This window comes from Grus americana, chromosome 10 (assembly GCF_028858705.1).
Source record: "Grus americana isolate bGruAme1 chromosome 10, bGruAme1.mat, whole genome shotgun sequence".
NCBI lineage: Eukaryota > Metazoa > Chordata > Aves > Gruiformes > Gruidae > Grus > Grus americana.
This window is the reverse complement of record NC_072861.1, coordinates 7,805,209-7,826,540: the sequence shown is the minus strand read 5'-3', so window position 1 is coordinate 7,826,540 and position 21,332 is coordinate 7,805,209. Positions and strand designations below refer to the sequence as shown.

The 21,332-nt window shown below is 33.8% G+C and overlaps 1 protein-coding gene across 7 annotated transcripts in view; it reads right to left on the bottom strand.

Moving 5' to 3' along the window:
- Positions 1-1,686: 1,686 nt before the first annotated feature.
- The window catches only part of LRRC49 (leucine rich repeat containing 49), a 51,367-nt gene continuing 31,721 nt past the window's right edge, over positions 1,687-21,332 (bottom strand). For all 7 annotated transcript variants that reach the window (XM_054837250.1, XM_054837252.1, XM_054837255.1 and 4 more), the window contains 7 exons: positions 18,729-18,812; positions 13,907-14,058; positions 10,889-11,126; positions 9,430-9,615; positions 5,273-5,382; positions 4,429-4,582; positions 1,687-2,350 (listed from right to left, as the gene is read on the bottom strand). In XM_054837250.1, the coding sequence (XP_054693225.1) occupies positions 2,144-2,350; positions 4,429-4,582; positions 5,273-5,382; positions 9,430-9,615; positions 10,889-11,126; positions 13,907-14,058; positions 18,729-18,812 (1,131 nt within the window). In that variant the 3' untranslated portion in view covers positions 1,687-2,143. The remainder of the gene's footprint in view (positions 2,351-4,428; positions 4,583-5,272; positions 5,383-9,429; positions 9,616-10,888; positions 11,127-13,906; positions 14,059-18,728; positions 18,813-21,332) is intronic.

Genomic DNA, 21,332 nt, shown 5'->3' with positions numbered 1-21,332 from the left:
ACTTCCTGTTCCTCTAGACCAATCCACTCCTCTTAAAAACATTTTTTTCCAGTCTTTTATTGCTGCTGACTCTGATTCAAAAGGGGCCCATCTGCTCCAGCTACATCATCAGGAAAGTTCTGCACTTTCACACAGCTGCTGAGGTTTCTGTCCCCATGCAGAAGCTGGAATTGCTCCACCCACCCTCCTTGCACAGAAATGATGTAGAGGAACGCATACATCCAAAAGACTTTTCCGTGATCATTTCTATACTGACTATTTCTATAATGTAAACTCTCCTTTTCTCACATTTTGCGGGGTCTTAATTTGTTCCCTTAATAAAATGTACCATGAAGCTTGAGAGCACAATTTTCCAATGGAAAGGAAAAAATCCTATCAACTACTATACTTACTATAAATTCCATGATGCAGTTCAAAAAGCCTGGAGGGGTGATTGATTCTATTAAATTCTATCAACTGCAGGAGCAGTTCCTTCAAGACTTTACACATTTCCTTAGAATTTAAGTGACTTAACCTCCATTAAATTCTGTAAAGACTGAAAAGCAACTACCTGCAAGTATGCTTTAGATCACGTACAACAAACCAAACTGAAAGTTACATGTAACAGTATGCATGCCAGTTAATCTGTAACATGCTCTGAAAATGGATTCTCTCTGACAGCTTAGATGCACCAGCTGAACTGAATGCAGGTAGACTGTATATTTCAAAATACCTATGGCCACCTGACTGCCGCTTCTCATTCAAGGCTACTTTCAAGGCATAGAAAGGTACAAAACTGTATTCGCATCTCTGCTTTGCCAGAGAGTCTTGTCCAGGTAAAGTTTTAAAAAAATAAACTCAGTTTTGAGCCATAGAAACCCTTGCAGGAAGTTCTTGGTTATGAACATTTCTTTTTTATAAATGAGCTTTAGTAAAGTAAGATCAATTTGAATTGAGTAAAAAAATGCACAAAAGTTCTGGATTGTTTTAGTTAAGATACAATGGAACTATAAAATTAAGTTTAAATGGCACAGTTTTCTACCTGCATATGAACGCTAGCCATGGGAATCAGCTGGACTTGCTAACAATTCCTAAATTCAATCTCTGAGCAGAAGTTGGCAAGTTGTTTACAGTGGAGGTTACTGTACTATGAAATATGTTTTTTCTACCCATTCACAGCTTATTTGGGGGACAAGTTGTGTCTCATCTCTTCATGCAGCATTAAGTCTTTTCTTTGCACACAGTACTTCTTTACAGTATCTGTGAAGGGCAAAAGTGAAGAATTTATTTTTATTGATAACAAATATGAAATTTTCACAGTCACAGAAGTTAATTACAACTGAATATTAGTCATCAGTTTCCTTACCAAATGTAATGCATGCATTTTAGCTCATTTGACTTTGGTAAACCTCAAAAATTAATCATTTAGTAATCAAGAAACAAAAGAAATTGTATTATTAACATATTTTAACAGAACAAAAATAAAGCTTAAGTGATCATACCTCAAATTCATATTTTACCTATAATAATTCACACAAACTAATATAAATTAAATTAATAAAACACACTTGAAATCAATTTTGGGCAATTTGTTCAGTTGAGAATTAGGGTCATTAAATATTGATAAACTGAGCACTGATGGCACTGATGTGAAAATGTGTTCTATAATCTCACAAATTAAACAACAAGTAGTCTTCATCAAGTTCAGGGTGTAAAAATAATTTATTAGCTTTTGCTTATAAAAAAAATCAGCTACTAGTCTTGATTTTTTTTTAAACAGCAGCAGTCAAAAAGGTGACAATTGAAAAGCATTCAATAAAAAATAAGGCAAGCAGAGTGTAAATTTGTTCTTTAAAAATCAATGCTGTAGCACTACAGAAGCAAGGGTAGCAGAAAAAAAAATAAACAAGAACTTAGTAAAACATGACAATCACCAAGTTACCTCTATGCTATCTCATCACTTTAGCTAAGAAAGCACTGTTAAAACAGTATGCAAGGAAACTTTTATTTCAAAACTATCAAGAGTTAATTAAGATTTAAAGGCATCCCTTTGGGGAGGGGGTGAAGTATGCCATACTGATGGTAATTTTACAGTCTATTGTTTTAAGTTTGTAAAACATCATAGAATAGTGAAACTTAAAGCTTGCAAGATGACAAGCCTTGACTACTGTTTTTGATCAGTGATCCTCTGTAAGCAGAGTTTCATGTAGGAATTTTTATTGCGTATTTCTATCACTGCATCTCTGACAAGCTCAATGAACATTTGAGGCCAGAGCTTCTGCAACGACTCATTTTTCATATTGATGTCAGCTGCTTCTTTCACTAAGTTCTCGACGTATGTCTGGCAAAATGTTTTTCTTTCCTTGATTTCCTGCATGGGAGAATCATTATACATTGTATAAGACAAAGCAAAAAAGGTTAAACAAGAGCAAACCTAAAAAACAACCACAAAAACGAATTAAAGAACATAGCAATTAACAGGCAAGGAGGCCACTGCAACACGTTTTCCTGTTGGTTTCAAGTTGCATGGCCCAGGGTCTAAGTCAAGCTTTTATGAGTGTGCCCACAGACTCTTGTTGTATTCATAATATTCATATTAAATTATCTGAAAACCTCTTTGAAGTAGTCATGTAAGTATCTTTTAACAGCATTACAATTTTCGTTGCCTTCTGGCATAGCAGTGAAAATTGACAGAAATTATTAATCACCAGATTACTTTCCTTCCTTCTGTCCCTTCCCAGCTTTTCATGATTACAGTACAACAGTTGGAAAGTGTACGTTTATCTACCTGCCCTAACAAGAACTAAGCATATTGTCACAGAGAAATATGCCAGCGTGCATCCTTTCCACAGGTTCCCTGATGGACTCTGGCAAGTGCATGGTTCCTAACATGCACTACATGAGCTACTGAAGTAACCCGAACCTTTTAAATAAATAAAATTACACTTTGTGCAACTACTAGCTCAGCATATTAGTCACTCAAATTGGATTAATCCCCGTTTCTGCAGAGTTTCTATAAAATGCCATAATAAGCTTGAGCAATAAGTTATATTGGTGCTAAATATCTAGCTAGTTTGATTTATGGCACTGTTAAAAATGTTAGGTCATGCTTCAGGCCATCAAAACAGACATTTTCTTAAATGAGTGATAAAGCAGAGAAAATACTTTCCAGCTGTTTCATCTAAAAAGCCAAATTATTAATCAATGACTCAGACTGTCAACTTAAGCAATAAACTTATTCAAACACATTTATTATGTTAGTTCACTGCTGATGGGGAACTGGTATCAGACTTTTTTGCCTATCTTACTCTTCTCTTGCGACATCCTGTAATATCTGCTGCCACGTACATAACTGTAACAAATGGCAAGGTGTGAATTGCTGCACTGGGAAGAGAAAACAATACATGTATTTAATCGACTGTAAAAATACCAAGCTTCTTTTATTATAGTGCTTGTTCCATGGTAAAGGGCAAGAGGAATGCCTCACTATCTTACTCTATGCCATTCAAAGTTTTAAAAGCTATTATCACAGCTTTTGAAGCTACAATGTTTTCTTAATTTAATCTCTCTGCACATGTGGTCACTGTCTCTTTTTTATGCTATGGATCTGAGATAACAAAACCACAATGCAAAAACTGTATTCAGTGTTTACTGAACTTGACTTAATTTCTTGCACAAGAGGATTTATATATTTCCACATAATCAAAAAGCAAATAATGGGACAAATGTGGGAAGCAGGGTGCATATAGCTAGAACTCATGATGATTGCTCAGAAAGGAGATTGTGGCTGAAAGGAGCATGTTCTCCCTGGGAACAATTTCCTTCTGCCCAAGCAAAAGAGTTAGCAGATCAGAAACACAAACTAAAACAAGCGTGACTGATGCACTTGTCAAACAAGCCAGTTTGCAGTTTTGTTAATAATTACAGCTAATACATTTCCTATATAATTATTTTCCTGTAGCTCATTTAAAAGCTAGGAAAGTGCAGCCTGCACTAATAAAGAGCTGTTTCCTATCTCAAATCTTGCCTGAAGTTGTTCTTCACCAATTCATTTTGGAATATACTTTCTGACTTTCTAATTCCATTAGAAAATCGTAACGTGTAATATACGCTCTTTTCTTTGTAAAAAATTGTGCTTGCTTCTTATATTTTACTAATGCAGGTACATTTTGTTATAAACTTAAAGCTTGTAGGTGAGAATGTATTTCTGAGACTGTGGCACTGTCCAGGAACCACTTCACTAAAGACAGAAACTGACCTTTAGCCAGTATTCTGGCAAGATCACGTAGATGAAATGATTGATCATACATGTAAATATGCTAAGCAGTGATATTTTAAAACCACCATTCTCAATAGCACAACTGAAACTTGATATATAGACAAATTCCATGAGTAGTAGTCTAAGGTTATATAATAGAGGATGCAAGTACTTTGTTATGATACACTTACCTCAAGCTTTTCCATATGAAAGTCCTTTGTCATGTAATTCAATGTTGCTCGAGTTGTGCTTTCCCCTCCATATCTTCTGTTATTACTACTTTCCTCACTCCCAATCCCAGATTTCTTTCCCTTTCCCTCCAGCAGATAATGGAATTGCTTCCTCCTGTGAAAAAATAAAGATATTTACAGTTTTAATTATTTGAAACTTTAAGTGCAGACATTTCTAGTGATTGTGAGGGTTTTTTTCTTTTCTCCCTTTGAACATGTACTTTATGAGCTTTCAAGTTTATTGCATCCTCAAGTTAATCAAAATACAAATGACTCCAAATATTCCTCCGTTAATTTGCTTCTATACAATTGACTTTTTGACATATATTGCATAGAATCTCCTAAATAGGAAGTCTTGCAGCTTAAACTTTTATTAAGTACGTATCTATAGAAGACTAAAAATAGGGTTTTTAAGCACCTTTATTCTTACAGCACCAACTCTTAAATCTGTTAACTGTTATAGTCACCCACTATAAAATACCCACTAAAAATAGTCAGTCTTTATCGTGAAAGTCCATTAATCTTCACCAATACTAGTACAATTGGAGAATTAAACAAGCAGTATATTTGTGTGCATGTGCCTTTTAATCTTACTCAGCAGACTTCATACAACTTCTGTGAAATCCTCTAGCTACACGAATCCGAAGATGCTAATATTTCTGCAATAAACGGAGAACCTATCTTCTGTAAGATGTTATTTGTGAAATTTTTATCTTTTTACCTATAAAGAATTTAACATGAGAGTGTGCAAAAGAATTAAACAGTACGTTCTGGACAAATTCCAGTTCTGCTCATTGTATTTTACCTAGATTCTCCAAATAATGAAAGCATGCGATAATGTGGCAGCTCAGAAGATGCTACATATGCCAGAATGCCAAAGAGCCTTTCCGCCATTACAATATCATTTTCAGTAACCTGTGTGGGAAGGGGAAGAAGGGGAAGAAAAAAGTAAACAGTTAAGTTTCAAAATTGCCACATTCATATTTCATTACATATGTACATCAAGAATTACCTGAAATTTGTTATACAGAAAACTGCATACAGACCTGTTCCAGGCATATCTTCAAAACGTAGATTTGCTTTTACTGGCACTTCAAATGTACTTTAAAAGAAACCAAATGAGGTACTTGTGCTTGTTTTATTTCCTGTAATTCTGGGAACTTTTGATGTATACACATGCTACCCTGTGCTTCACGATAGTCTTCATGAAATGAGGAATTTTATAACTATTTCTTACATTGAGTATCTGAAGGCCAGACATATTAATGCTACTCCATACTGCATGCACTTACAGAAGGTCTACTGGAAAATTTCTGATCAAGTTACGCTAGAGAAATAAAAAGATTCTGGGCACCCACATGTGAAAAGATAAGTTACAGTCTCTTATTTTGGCAGCATCATAGAGAAGGCTTTAGGGAAGAAAAAAAAAAAGAGAGAAAAGTATTTTCTCTGCATTTTTCAACCCCCCAAAAAAATTGCTCCTCCATTATACTTCTCCAAATATCATCCATAATGTTGTGTCAACATTAAGTTACAGATGTCTCTCTAAACTAAATTTCAATGGTTGAAAAATTTTCAGGATTAATTTTACACATTTTACACATTTCAATTTTGTATAAAGGTGGAAGGGGTTTATTTATTGATGGTTGTTATTGTTTTTTGTTTGTCTTGGCTCATAACCTCTTCGAGATCATGGCCTGTGTTTCTCTGATGGCCAGATTACGAACTGACTTCAACCGCCAAAAGTTTGCTGGCACAGTTTCTAGACTCCTGGCTTTCCAGTGAGTGCAGAAGAAATCTTTATGATCATCTAAATCTGACCTGGATAACACAGGACAATGAAACTCACTCAGTGACTTCTTAACTTCTGGATCAAATTTAATTTCCGTTCATCTTATATTTTTGGAAAGCAACCCATGATTAAATAAAGTTCAGTACTCACAATATTTACTAAGTACTTCCAGACAACTTTTGTGTTCTGTACTATTCAAATGTGTGAGTAAAATGGAATTTTGATCCAAATTAACAGGTTTTTATTATGTTCTTGTTTAATGTTTTTAGACTATAGAATATTCCCTTGCCTAAAGTATATTGTATCAGCATAATGCAGAGAGAAAATACGTTGTCACCATAGAAAACATAGGTCAGGATATTAGAAATGTAAAGTCAATTCCATTTTTACAGTGTTTAGATTTGCTCGTTTTCACTTAAAATTAAAAAAGCCTTACTTAGTAGCCTAAGAGCAGACGACCTCACTAAACACTGTTAACAGAAGCAAGGTCTAAAACAAAGAGCGCAGAAGGCAGCTAGGCAAACAAAGACCATTGCAGGCAGAAATGTCTGTTGGAGAACTAAGTGATTTTATTTATTTATGTTAAGAGAAGCATAAGGACCAGGTCAACAGAGACAGCAATGCTGAATACACTCTCTAGTTCACAGTAACTCATGTTCTCTATCTTACTCCAGTACATTGTTTGCTCCATTAATCACAAAAAGATTATAACGGTAATATCACATAAATGTAAGTGTATTATGCCTGCTTCTTGCCAAGTACAGAAAACAGGCACCAACTCAGTAACTATGTGATGCATCTGTTATACTGTATGCCACACCACTTTGTGTAAAACATTTTGTAAAGTTTAACTTCAAACTTGACAACTCTTAATTAATCTGATATTACTATCACTAGGAAAAACTTCAAATAGTGTATCTCAATGAAGAGAATTTGGTTCTTCACAGTTAGTAAAGTTAATGTTTGATAAGGGAACAAAATCACTGTTAGGGAGAGACTAACACTCAGCTTCTAGCCTGGAACATAACTGGAATGGAAGAGGGAGGTTGGGAAGAAAATAAAAGATTCCTTATACAATTTTTTTTTTTTCAAGCTTAAAAGTGCTAGAGTTATGCAACTCATTTAGTTAATTCAGTTAGTATTTATTGCTTTTACTCCCCAACTCTATGGACCTCAGAGCTGGCAACACAATAATCTTCACAAACATTGTGCACAAATGATAAAGAGCAGAATATGCACATTTCCCTTTCTATCATCTGAAACTATTACTTAAGGCTGATCTAAGGCTAAAACTATTACTTAAGGCTGATCTAAGGTCTGAGTGCACACTTCAGGGGTTTGTATTCTTTACATTGAAACAGGATTTTCTAATAATTTTAAAAGAAAAGGTACTATATATCTGCAAAGCTGGATATCACGATTTCTGCTGTAGACTAATGAAAAACAGCCACCAGAGTGCATCTCTTTCTTCTGCTTGGCTATGATGCTTCAAATGATTAATGAGACTAGGAAAAAAATTCTGTGTGCACATCTTCATATAGTGTGGTCTGGCTGAAAAAGTTTGTGGAGGACAAAAGTGTTCTTCAGTCATACATATTGAAGATTTGATATATGTCCTACATAAAAAGCATGCCGTGTTACATGTAAATCCATTTACTAAAATCATCCCCAAGCACTATTAAATTCAAAGTTTTCCTTCAAAGACTGCATTTGCTGACCTTGAGATTGAAACAAAAAGTCTACTTAAATAGCTGTGGGGTTTTTTTCTTCTTTCTTTTCCATGAAGACCAAACAGGTAAGATTTATCTTCTATTTTCTTTCAATCTGAATCACTAGTGTTGAATTTGAAAATACAATGCAGTAAAAAGGAAATACACTTTAAACCCACATTCAACATTCCCCCCCCCCCCCCCCCCATTTTTTAAAAATCAACTTTGATGGGCATTTTTTGTAAAGTACTAAATTCAAAATTATTTTAAAGTTCTTATAGGATTACTGACTCTCACTTTTTTTTCAAGATACTGTGCTGTTGCAGTGAGTCATATTTGCCTTCATCCTTCATCTTTTCTCATCCTTTCTCTGAGAGTTAATTCAGGTAAGCTCTTTAAAGGACTTCTGCTCTTCTGTGCAACTAATGCATGTTTTACAGAACTCAAACCAAGTATACCACAACATTCATGCTATGGCTGTATCAGATAACAAGTAAAATACCTAATCCAAAACACATGATGATGACCAAATTAAAATGCCAGATCTAAACACTAAAGCTATGTATTACTTTTGTTCTAATTAACTTCCATAACACCAGTTAAACTTATTTAGCATTTAAAATTGAATGCACATTCAAACATTGTGTTGCATCGTAACTATTTTTGCTCCTTTCATGATCAAAGTGCAAGTATAAAATAACCACTTATATGCTTGAATAAATTTACTTTCAATTGATGTAAAGAGGAATACAAAGAACAGCAATATTAGTGTCCTAACTTTCTATTTATTTAAACATAAAACACACACCCAAAACACCACACAATAATGATCTTGTACACAGCAAGCAAGAAAAAAAAGAAAAGGAAAAAAATATCTATTTGACAAACTTTTTCCTGTGATAGGCTTAAAGAAGAAAATACGATTTTAGCTATATTTTGTAACACTGGAAAGTACAAATAATCACATACTGTAAACTACTAAGTAGTCTGTCAAATGCACATTTTTATACAAGTATTTAGTGTCAGCACTGTGATAGTTTTGAACATAAAAAAGAACAGCTGCTTAAAATCAACTAAAAGGGTGAAGTTCTTTCTTTTTTTTTTTTTGTTAAACACATGCAGAAATAATAATAAAAAGTCTTCCCTTCAGGTAAATCCCAACCATTCAGGTATAGATTTGCACTGTCATTTCCAATTGCAAACATCTGAGAAAATCCAACATTTTTATGGCAACTAAGAATCTCATCAACTTTGCTAATTGTAACACACTGCAGTTGGACTTAAACGCACAGCACAAGAAATCATATGGTGAAGTCTACTTAAATTTCCCCCCCTCCCCCCAATACTGAAAGGACACTGACAGGGTTCTGCTCATGTTATTAGCAATTCATCTGCTTTTTTAAAAACAGTTCTAATTTATCTCATAAGACCAATAATAAGAAGGAAGCAACACTGTCCTACCTTTACTCCATTTATCTTCTGTAGATTAAAATGGTTCAGCCTAAACAGAACATAGTATTTCCACAAAGTAAAGTTGACAACCGGATTTCCCTGAGGATCAACTGTCAACTGTTCAATGCGATGCATCTGGGCTAATGCATTGAATTGATGCAGCGCCGTAAGATTTGTCTCCTTAAACTTCAGGTGCTTAAAAAAAAGTCAAACCACAATAAATTAAATGAGGAAACAAAAAGAGTTAACACAATGAATTCTATTCTGTGCCACTCAAACAATTTTCAAACTCAAATAAACAGTCTTTAAGTCTGATGAAACAACTGGAGTTAACTTCATTTAGGGTCTTTGTGGCAAAACACATCAATGTATCAACCAACTGGTTTATTACATACATATAGAAATGTCAACATTACCAGCCCCTAAGCAATTTATGAACCCTTTAGTAACAGCACTAGTATTTTCAGTGTTACAAAAAACCTAGTGATACTACTTGAGCAATGTTTATTTTAGTTCTGCAAGTAAAGCAACTGCAACATCCACCCGTGAAAATAAGTACAATATATGTTTTTGAGTATTCTGCTTTTTTGGCCATAGCAGGCTGGCGTTAAGTCATACCCTGCTGTTTCTTTGAATCATGTCCTGCTAGTGTTCCTATAAGCATGGTATATTTGGCTACACAGTAGCATTATTGAGGGAAGGGGAAAGAAGAAAAATTGATGCTATTCCCCACAAATTCCTCCCTCCCCCATGAAACAACAGTTTCATTGAGACAGATAAATTTGTGGGCAACTTAGATAAATTTGTCTTATCTCAGTTAAACCATTTCGTTCTGTTATACTCAACCTTAAAAAGAAGCAGGGAGCTCAAGAGGCATATCATCTGATGAACAAGCTCCTTTATGTATGTTATCGCTATTTTACTATTTACTTCAAAATGACAGATTCAAATGTCCAAGAAAAAAAGAAGTACTAAAGGAACATCTCATTTATGCTGTTTTGCTTCCTCAAGAACTGAGGAATTCAAGATCTGTACTGATTCAAGTAGCTATTCCCTTTGAATTTTACTCCTCTCTTTTTATCCTATCAGCTATTTGATCTTTGAACTCAACAGAAATGAAGGTCTCCTGATACCATTGATCCATAACAATATTGTAGAATAGCAACACTATATTTACACATCAATTCTGCAACTTAAAAATAATCAGCCAGGTCACAGGAATTTAGAGAAATAATAACCAGTCTGAAAAGAAAACACTATCTTGTATGAGAATTTAAATTAAAGCCTTGATTTTTAAGAAGTATCAAGTTAAAGTTAGCGTTATAGGATAACACCAAGCAAACATGTAATTCACTGACATATCTATCTATATGAAAGCGCTCAAGGGTGACTATGCCAAAATTAAGGTTCTATTAGAGAATACATATTCCATAGCTGTTCACACATCTGAAATCTGAGGCATTCTTACCACAGAATTAGGAAATTTTATCTTCAGTTTTGTTAACACTTGAACAATTTCATCAAATTCTATGAACATAAAGGAGACTGTGACAATAATTCCAGCTGTTTGAACACTCCAGTTTCGATCAAGGCACTCCAGTGCTCCAGCACCATACAAGCAAAGAGTGTCTCCTTCCACTTCCACTAAGTAAGACTCAAGAACAGACAAGCCTTGTACTGCACTGCTCAATACTGTATCAAGAGATCTGTGGAGAAAATAAAAATGCAGTGATATAACAGAGATTATTTTGAGATAGTAATATCATTCTATTGATTGATAGTCCTTTCATTTACTAAAGCCCAACTGTCAAATATGATTGCACTTCTCAGCATTCATTCATTTGCAGTACCCAATCTGGTTCAAAAACATTAAGGACTGTAAAATCCTCTTTCCATCAAGTAACATTGCAAATGTTCTACTACTTTGGCAGGAAGGTTCTGGGGGTATTTGAGTTGGACAGGGAGGGGTGAAAAATAAAGAAATCACTCTTATTAATTATCTGATTAAAACTTTTAATTCAGAATGCTAACTTAACATGTTGCTTTAGATATCTAAAACCAACTTCAAACAATGTATTTATTCAAGCAAAATCACTTTCACATTGTTTGCTATATAAAATGTAAAAGTTATGATATGAGTAATTGCTTTAAGAACAGACAGTTGTTAAAACCAATGCAGGATAATGCTATTCAGAGTACTGAACAGTTATTTTTATTCTTGAACATAAGTATCACTCTTTCCTCAAACCCGTATGTCACATTATCTGATCAGGATATCAGGATTCATTATTCTGCTAAGGGATGAGAATAATCTTATAGTTTATTATCCTTGTTTAATCCTTAATTAACAGGGAAGAATAAGCATTTCTTTAAAGTAACATGAGCCTTCCAATTCACAAGAGCAATTTTAAAATTACGCAGCAAGTCCAGATATTCTCAACTCTCATCTCTGCGTCTTATTTCCAACATGATACACTCGGCTGACTGAAGTGCACAGAGAATTCAAGATGAACACCAACTACAGGTTTAGAAAGTTGTGTAATGATTGCTACCATTTTATTCTTTACTACCTTCTTAGTATTTTAATGTATTTGCTTTTTTGACTACTAGTGATCCTTGACTGATGTTTTCTTGACAGATGCTTTCTTGACACAATCAACCAGAACACTAAGATTTCACTCATGACTGGAAACGTTGACAGCCATCACTTCATATGAGAAGCTGTAATTACTTATCTATGCTGAATTTCACCTGCCATTTTATTGCTTAGTCACTCATCTTGCAAATATCTTCTGAAATTATTCACTGTTATAGTAGTACATCGACGTTAATTTTAACTGAGAGGGAGTTAAAGAGCAGTAAGTCTTCAAGGTAAAAAATGGCAGTGTTATCTACAGCTTCTTAATTCTAACACACATTGCCACATCTTCATTAATCTGTTTAATATAAATCAGTGAAAGATCACTACCACACTTTCATTTCTCTAACCAGTCATGAAAGAGAAGAATTCCAAACTTAAGTCTCCAATTCTGAAAACTAAATGCACTGTGATTTGCATAAGAGAATTATAATATATGTAAAAAACCCACATGGTTTATTTTTTTTTAACATTTGTAGGGATTTGAAATTTGATATTTCATTAAAGTAACCACTGATTTCTACAACATATTCTACAAATCTTGAACTACAAAAAACTTTCACAAGAACATGCAAACAGATTTTATGCATTGTACTTTATTACTGTAGATTTGACAAAAGATTCCTAACACTTCTGGTCAGGAAACTAAATGCAATAAACCAGTTTGAGTCACTGTATCCAGCATAAGCAGAGACAGCATTACACCAAAATCTTGCCTACAAATCTATGGAAAAAGTCTTCATATATTACTTAAAAGCATGACTTCTCAAGCAATGAGAATCCGTTCATTAAGAGGACAATGCTCAAAGCTACCATATTTACATTGACTTGGTCATGGGGGATGATTACTAACACCAAATTAAATTGTGAAGAAACCAAGAAGGCAAGGAAGCCATCACTAAACATATGTTCAGGGAAAAGCTCTGGAAGCACAAGAACAGAAAAGACTATTTAAGAATGCTAAGAAAAAAATGTTTCAGAAGATGCAGCACTTGAATGCAGATAAACCCCGGGTCTAGCCAATACTACACTGAGACTCAGATGGGTTCTGTTTGTGAGAGGAAAAGACTTCCTGCCTGTACCTGACATTTCCAGCACTGATCAGGCACAGCAGGAAGCTCTACTCGCTATTGAATTTGTGCAGAATATTTTTTCAGGCTTTTGCCTGAGTTAGCCAGGTTGAAAGTATGCAAGTTTGGTTTTAGTCAATCCAAGGCACACATTATTCTTTCAGTTCTGCATTTCATTTTAAATTATATAGAATTCCAGATGGCCACCTTTTAGATGCAAATAAGCAAGCCACAAAGTATATCACAGAAATAATATGACTATATTTTAAACCAACAATACAAAAATTGTCTTTGGAATAAAACTAACTCAAAGAACTGCTACTATTAAAATAGCATGGGTATGAAAGCGGTCCAGTAAGAGACACTACTGTTCAAACTAGGAACAACAATTCAACACTCAATTTATGAAACCTCTCGATACACAAAGAGATTACAAATCCACATTTTGTTCATTGTTACTTTCATTTGAAATCTAAGCTGTCAAGGGAATGAACAGCCTTAAGAAGGCTCAAGAACTCATATTTAGCATTTCTTGCAAACATGAAGTCCTCCTTTATTTAACAAAATCACGTAATGATTTACCATGCATTTCTTTATTCAATGAGTTGCTATTACTTGCTTAATATATATTACTTATTACTAGTGGCCAACAGGTTTAATCATGAAGTAAAAGATTGATTTGGATATATTACATTTGATAAAGAAATACAGTAAGATCTCAGAAAAGTAGTAATTTGGAATATAAAACATGAACAAGAAGTATTTCCTAATAAAATACCTGCTTTCTTCAGGAAATACATATGCAGCACTGCCATTGATCTGACAGGGCTCGTTATCTTTATCTTGGTTTAAAGAAGCCACAAGAGCTATTCGATTCTGCTGTATCTCCCACTGATGAGCAATATTACAAATTGTTAACCGTTTCTTTTCCTGAAACAAGACATAAGTCATAATAAGTTATGACAGTAAAGTATCACCACACTTGTTTGTTCTGAAAGAAATATGCTGCTTAATCAAAACATTTTAAACATTTTTAATTGAAGAAACAATAGTACCGGTTGGCAGTTATGCATTAAAATCAGTGCATCATTCTAGTGCTATTTTGCATAACTGCCAGCAAGCAATGATTTCACAAAGTTTGCTATAACAGAAACAAGAAAAGTAACATAATAAATCCACAACTTGTGAAAGAATCAAGTTAAACTATTCAGTTTGGATAACCACAGAAGCCTTATTTTGACAGTCTGGAGCTGCTTGTAATACTCCTCCCACAAAACAGGGCAGACTGCTTGTACTTTCCTCCATGCTACTAGAATGACCCTAGCGCTTAAACTAAGACAATTACGCAACTGCTCTAAGTCTTAGCAGTAATTGCAACATACTCTGCACAGGGGGAAAGAAGTTATCTTTTGAAAAATGGAAAAAAGTCAATTCTATAAAAACAGAAAATGAAGTTACCTTCGTGATAGATACAAAGACTAGAACAGATCTAAAGTTTAAATATTTTGTAATAGGTTTTTTAAAAGTAGTTTTTATATTCTAAACAGGTCTTGTCAATGAACCAGTATTTCAAAAATCTTTTAAGTAGTTGGTCTTGTAGAATCATGCAGATCTTGTCAATTACCTATGATTCTATAAGTTATTACTCTATTGTATCATATAGATATATATGATTTAATATATCCAATTTAGCATACTTTAAAAAGCTAAAGGAAAAGGTGCTTTGTAAGAGTCCACGGACTGGCAGCTGACCTCCCATCAAATGAAAAAATTGCACAATATAAATAATATCAAAGGGTAAGTTCATTGTTAGTTTCACTTCATTTGGTTTTTCTGAACCAGATCTAATTCTCTGAGAGTCAGCCATCTCACTGTTATACACTACTCTCAGTGAAACTCAAACAGTGACTTCGAAATTCTGAGAGGAACATATCATAAAGGAGCTTAGCATACAATAAATTTACATCCACAAAACATGGAGGACACAGAGTATCAAAGCCAATGATTTCTTGGTTTCTATCATCATACTCTAAATTGAAGTTGCTATAGAAATGTAGCTCTCAAGTCCATACAAAGTAACAACCTTAATTTATAGCTTCCCACTTTTAGGGATTATTAAAAACCCATGATTAAGAATTAAAGGATTCTTAGAATCCTGGGTTTGTCTCATATACTTCAGAATTTCACTATTGGAACTGAAATAGAAACAAACATTCTGATATTTTGGAATGGAGGGGGAAAAAAAGGTAAACCTGAATTTGCCCTATGTAGTGTAAGTAGCAGTTCAGAGGCAGCCTGTGTATTTGTCACTAATTTTACCCATAAACAGGGGAAGGATAAAAGGTGCACACTCTTTGGATGTACTAATGAATATTCCACTTCAATGATATGAAATTTTCAATTGAAACAGCAAGTACTTCTTAGTTTCAAGTAGCAATGACGTCAAATTGTGTCTAAAAGGATCTCAGGCAAGGTAAATCCCTGTTAACAACTATTTCCTTTAAGCATAAGATAACCACCTTTATCAAATTCTTACCAGTGTTAAAAGTCTAATATAATAATTTTAGATATTACATTAGTTCCTGTCTCCTTTATAATATTTTGTTAGGCTGATGAAGATACAGGAAAACAACACAATATTGATTAGGATTTAGAAGGTTGCACCAAAAATCCTGAAGGCTAGAAAGGCTTTATTTGTTCTAAAATTGAACATTTACATTTCCGTTTTAAGACATACTCTCTGACTGAAAAAAAAAATCAACACAAAGCACAAAGTTTTATTATAGTCCCTTTTTTCAAACAGGGGAAAAAAGTAAAATTTACTTGATATGCTGGTGGAGAAAAGCAAGGGATCAAGGTAAACTAAATTTTACAATTTGAAATTAACACTTTTGATATATTAAGTTTGACCTATACTCGCTATGCTCCTAGGTTTAATCTATAGAAGTAACATATAACTATTACCATTGTGTTTTTACGTAATTCTTTTCACAGTGGGTGAGTTGTGGACATGACTGCAACACAGTTCACTAAAAATGCTCCTCACATCAGATGTGAAGTGTAAAGCACTACAAATAAATATTTCTTTGAAAACCGGAAAACAGTAGATCAACAAAAGCAGCAAGCATTTCACCATTTGTGACTGCTAATTTGTGGAGCCTATGTATTTCCTTAAGAATAAAGAACAACTGCATATAAATCTTTCACAGTAAAACATTTAATACCTACATGCAAATCATTCATGCTGCAGCTATTATACTCAGACTAAAACACGATGATCTGTTTCAATGACCAATAATGCAGAGACAGATGTACTAGAATTTAAACGCTGATAAAAATGTCCATAATTGTATATAACTGATACTGAAATTACATGGAAACTACTTTCAAAATTTTCTTCTTCTGAACGTTTTTCCATTTTCAAGAGCTCAAAACTCTCTTTCACAGTCAATTTGCCCAAAGAGTTATGATGAACTCTAGGAACACAAAGCGCCTAACATGTACAGACTTCAGTGATGACTGGGCTCCATGTCACAGAAAGTAGGGGAAGTTGAAATAGTCAGCATTTTCTTCCAATCACATTCAGAAAATTCCATTTATTCTGGAGGGTGAGGGTCTCCTCATAACCTCAACTACCATACAGCTCTACTGCTTTGTTAGCCCTTAGTTGTGGGCTGCTGAAATCCTACGGAACTCTGAAAACTTTGAAGAATTCATTCTACAAAAAGCAAGTTTTAGAAGCATGAAGATTCTGCTAGCAGTAACTTTTTTTTTGTTCCAGTAAATATTAAGTTCAGCCTTTGTTGGAAAGGAATTACGTTCTCTGTACATTTTGAAGTACATCTTGAACTTTCCCAGAGGAGTGGGTTTTAAGCAGTAAAAAAAAAAAAAAAAAAAAAGGAGTCTGGAAAAAGAGAGAAGAAACTCTGCTATTAGGATAAACAACTATCAGCAAGGGAAAAAGAAGAGATGACATTGCTGAAATTAACTTTTTTGATGCAGTAAATACAGGAAAATAGGAATTGTTTGCTGCTGAATGAGTACTTATCATTTCATTTACACTGCATATAGTTTAAGGTAGAAGAAAGTGACAACAACAAAAATTGCAGAATATGATTCACTAAATATTTTCTTCAGATTTAACTATGAAGAAAATCCTATACTTTGCACCTTTTTTTACTGGACATTGTATCTATAAGCAGTTTTGTTCCTTTCAATTCAAATGTGTAGAACAGGAAAAAAGAAACCAGAACCGTTACATGCAAGAACATACTTACAAAGGAAAGATACAAAAATCACCACATCATGCAAAAGATATTGGTATGTGGCTCTTGTGCCACTTAACTATTTGAAGATAAGGAAGATACCTTGATTAAATTACAGTATCTAAAATTTAATGTTGAAATCTGAGTAACAATGGCATTACACATTAAAAATATATTTTTTTCTTCTAAGGGAAGTTTCCACTAGCAAAATGCACTGAGAAGTCTAGGCCATCAAGACAAACAATCCCTCTGCTACAAGGAAACATTACATTGATGGTTAAGAACATGAACTACAAGTAAACACTTTCAGTAAACACCTACTTTTTTTCCCCATCCAGAGAAAGTTAGCTGTTCAACAGCATAAAATAACACTATGTGTGAATATTTTTTACTAATTTCTCATTTCTTTGTGTTACTAGGAACTGGCACCAAACTTCAAACCTGAAGAGACTTTAAATACACTGGTATCTTACAGGGATAAAAGAAAAAAAAAAAAACCCACCAAAGCAAACACAAAACAAAGCCCCAAAAAACAAACCATGACACTGCTTAAAAAAAACCAAAACCAACCAAAACCCACCTGTATCTAAGACTTTTTTGTTATATTGGATTTTGGTTGGTTTTTGTTGTTTTTTTTTTTAAAAACACAAAATAAAAATATACATGGATACAAATATGTATGCAGGAAATCAAAATAAAAATATATTGATATTGGCACTAGACATGGAATTTTTTTTCCCCCCATTCATATATATAGGTTCTTGGCAGTGGGGTGTTTATATACTTAAAATATACTATTAACATTGTGGGGTGTCTTTTTATTTTTCAGGGCCATATATATTGGCTACACTTCTTACAGCTTCCTGCAACTACTTTCAGTCTAATCCCCTCAATGAAATATGATTTTACCTAGGCAACTTAAAAAAATTTTCATCTATCTACATTGTTATTTCTTTGTCTGCTGAATTGAAAGATTTTTTTTTGTATAACCATGACTGGATGACAAAAAGTTTTAGGCGCTTTTTTTTTTTCCTCCAAAGAAAAATCATTTGGAGACAAACGGTGATATGCAGACAACAAATGGAATGCAGATACTCTCAGATCCTTGAACTTTGGTCTCCTATTAGAAACACAGGTCATTTAGTCACCAGCCCCACAAGAGTATTCTGGAGTGCACCTCAGTCTCCCCTGTTAGAGCTATTCCACCTGTAAAAAAAGTTTCAAGAGACAGAGGCATACTGGGATATGTAAGAACTAAAGCAAAAAAAAATATTAGGATACAGATTATCGCTGTAAACTGATTTACAGTAGGTTTAGAACAGCCATAGAAAATACCTTAAGCAAGGTCTGTTTATGGCTTTCACGCTTCCTCTCTTCCTCTTTCCTTGCTGCAACAGATGCCATACGTCTTTCTTCTTCCTGGATGGAAAAAAGAAAAACAAACAATCTTATGAAAGGAGGAATTCATCAGGTTCGAAAAAGTATTACTGATAAATTATTAATATATTTTTGTGTTGGTATTTGAAATGCAAATTTTAATACAATTTTAGGATTGTTAACATTATGTTTCTAAATATCATTTAAAACAATAAAATTCATAATAAGTAAATCAAGAAATACAGAAGAAACAGATATCTACTTGGATGCAAATACTGAAGACAAAGCTTTTTAAAACTAGTATTTGTAAAGGTCTTTGAAAAAGCATAAAGCATATGGTGAGTATGACAGTGAAAAGAACATTTTAAAATATAACAGCGCATTATATCTTCACATCTTTGTAGTAGTTTTTGCAATTAGGATTTTTTGTAAGAAAAGATACAAAGTGAATGAGCTGAATTCTGTTTATGCTCAAATCATAAACTAAGATTGATTTTTATCATTATAAACTGTTTCCAGCAGCTTACTTTTCTCAATCAGCAACAGAACTTGAGAAGCAAATATTTTCAAAGGGAACTATAGTACATTAACATCATTTCTCATCAATATTATTACCTATTCAAGAAGAAGTTTCAAGAAGAAAGCCATTGATTCCTAAATAATGAAAGTCATGTAAGTGAAGATGCTTAATTTTCCTGGTACAGCAATTTAATACTGCAATACACCCATATTAGGTTGAATACTCCCTGTTTACAGAAGTCTAAACATTCTCAGAGCACGGTATTTTTAGAACATATATTTTCCAAGTAACAAAAGAAATGTTCACTATGAAGTAAAAAGTGTAGAATCCTTCCAAAACAAATACTTGGGAAGCATACTTTAACTTATTTTGATTTACTTCACATGCCATTTGGGTGTTTCTATTAAAGTCTCTTCCCAGAACACACAGAAAGTGTTCTGATTTCCCTCAAAATAGAAAGCTCCTGTCCTAACCTTTTCACTTCCACTTTCCAGAAAGTTACGTGTTAAGAAAATTAACAAACAAAAATCAACAGAAAACATCATCAACCATGGAGACATGTTGATATGTCAAAATTTCTATATAAATAAAACATGCATTCTAAGAACCCCTAAGAAGATGGGTGAATACTTAAAATGCTTAAACAGGAACTTCACACTTTGCATCACTATTATATTTTTAAGAAAATCATTTCCAAAGCATAAGAAGTTAGGGTCACATAGCAAACTTTTACTCTGATCTGTGTACAGCCCCCCTTGAAACCCACCGACATACCATGGATTTTGACATTTTGACCTTTTGAAAGGTGATTCAACAAACTTCCAAATTGTTCCTCCATGAGTTTAACCTAATATGCATATATTAAGCAAGAGGAATACCTTAATATAGATTAAAGCATAAGGCTTTGGATACAGAAGCTTCCCTAACCCAACCATAGGCAAGAATTTCCCTGGAACACTAACTGGAAAGCCTTTTTTGTTCTGAAAGCAACTTCTGGCCTTTTGATGGTGAAGTTTTGTTGGCAGCCTCCTCTGCTACTGGGCTTTTCAGTTCTTCTTAAACAGTGTATTTATTACCAAGAAGCTGGTGTCATAGAGTTACAGAATAATCCAGGTTAGAAGGGACCTCAAGAGGTCACTAGTCCAACAATAAATAAATAAACAAACCCACACACAGATACAGAAGGCCTTCGAGATCCCAACACAGCAAAATACCACACAATGAAACCCAATACCGGAATGGGAGGGTTCAGCATGAGGCTATAAAAGTCATGAAATAAACCCCATGCAGATTCCATAAATATGAATGTATAATTAATAATGCAAAATAAAAACACCCTACTGTTCATCAAGATACAATTCAAAAATGTTAAGAACTACAAACATGATTCTCGTGACAGCTGTTTATCCCAATGACATGTTACAGTGTACTAAGTTTGTGTTTCCTTAGAAAAACCTGAAGTCTTAAAATAAAATATAAACACTATCAAACTGCATTAGTGATATCTTCCTATAGAAAGTGGGTTAGAGTTGGTTTGGGTTTGGTTTTTTTTTTTTTAATTTTCTAATTAAATCTCTTCATTTGACCTTGCACTTATGCTTTTTCACTTGGCTTCCTAAAGAAACAAGCTTTTAACAGTTTTAGTGTCTTAATCTTCTCTAATGACTTTTCAACACATTGAACATATTAAATAATTTTAAGTGCATTTAGATGTGTCAAATTAAGGTATTTTTGTTCCCTAGAAGTTTGATTATATAAAATTGGTATGTAGAAAGAGGAGAAATGTAAACTACTTTTGTCACCAAGGGAGAGGAAGCAGAAATTATCCATTCTATTTGGCAGAAAAGAGTGGGCCAGTTGTCACAGACTCAGCTCCAAACTGAGGTACTGCTGTGTTTTGCACTGGGGAAGTGAGAATTGGAGAACAAAGTGACACTACTCTATAGGAAATTAGCCCTTATTAATTTTATTCCTTTCAAAACAACTTAAGGTTTTGTTTTTTCAAGCTTTTAGGCAAACATCCACAAAGTTCCCTAATTCAG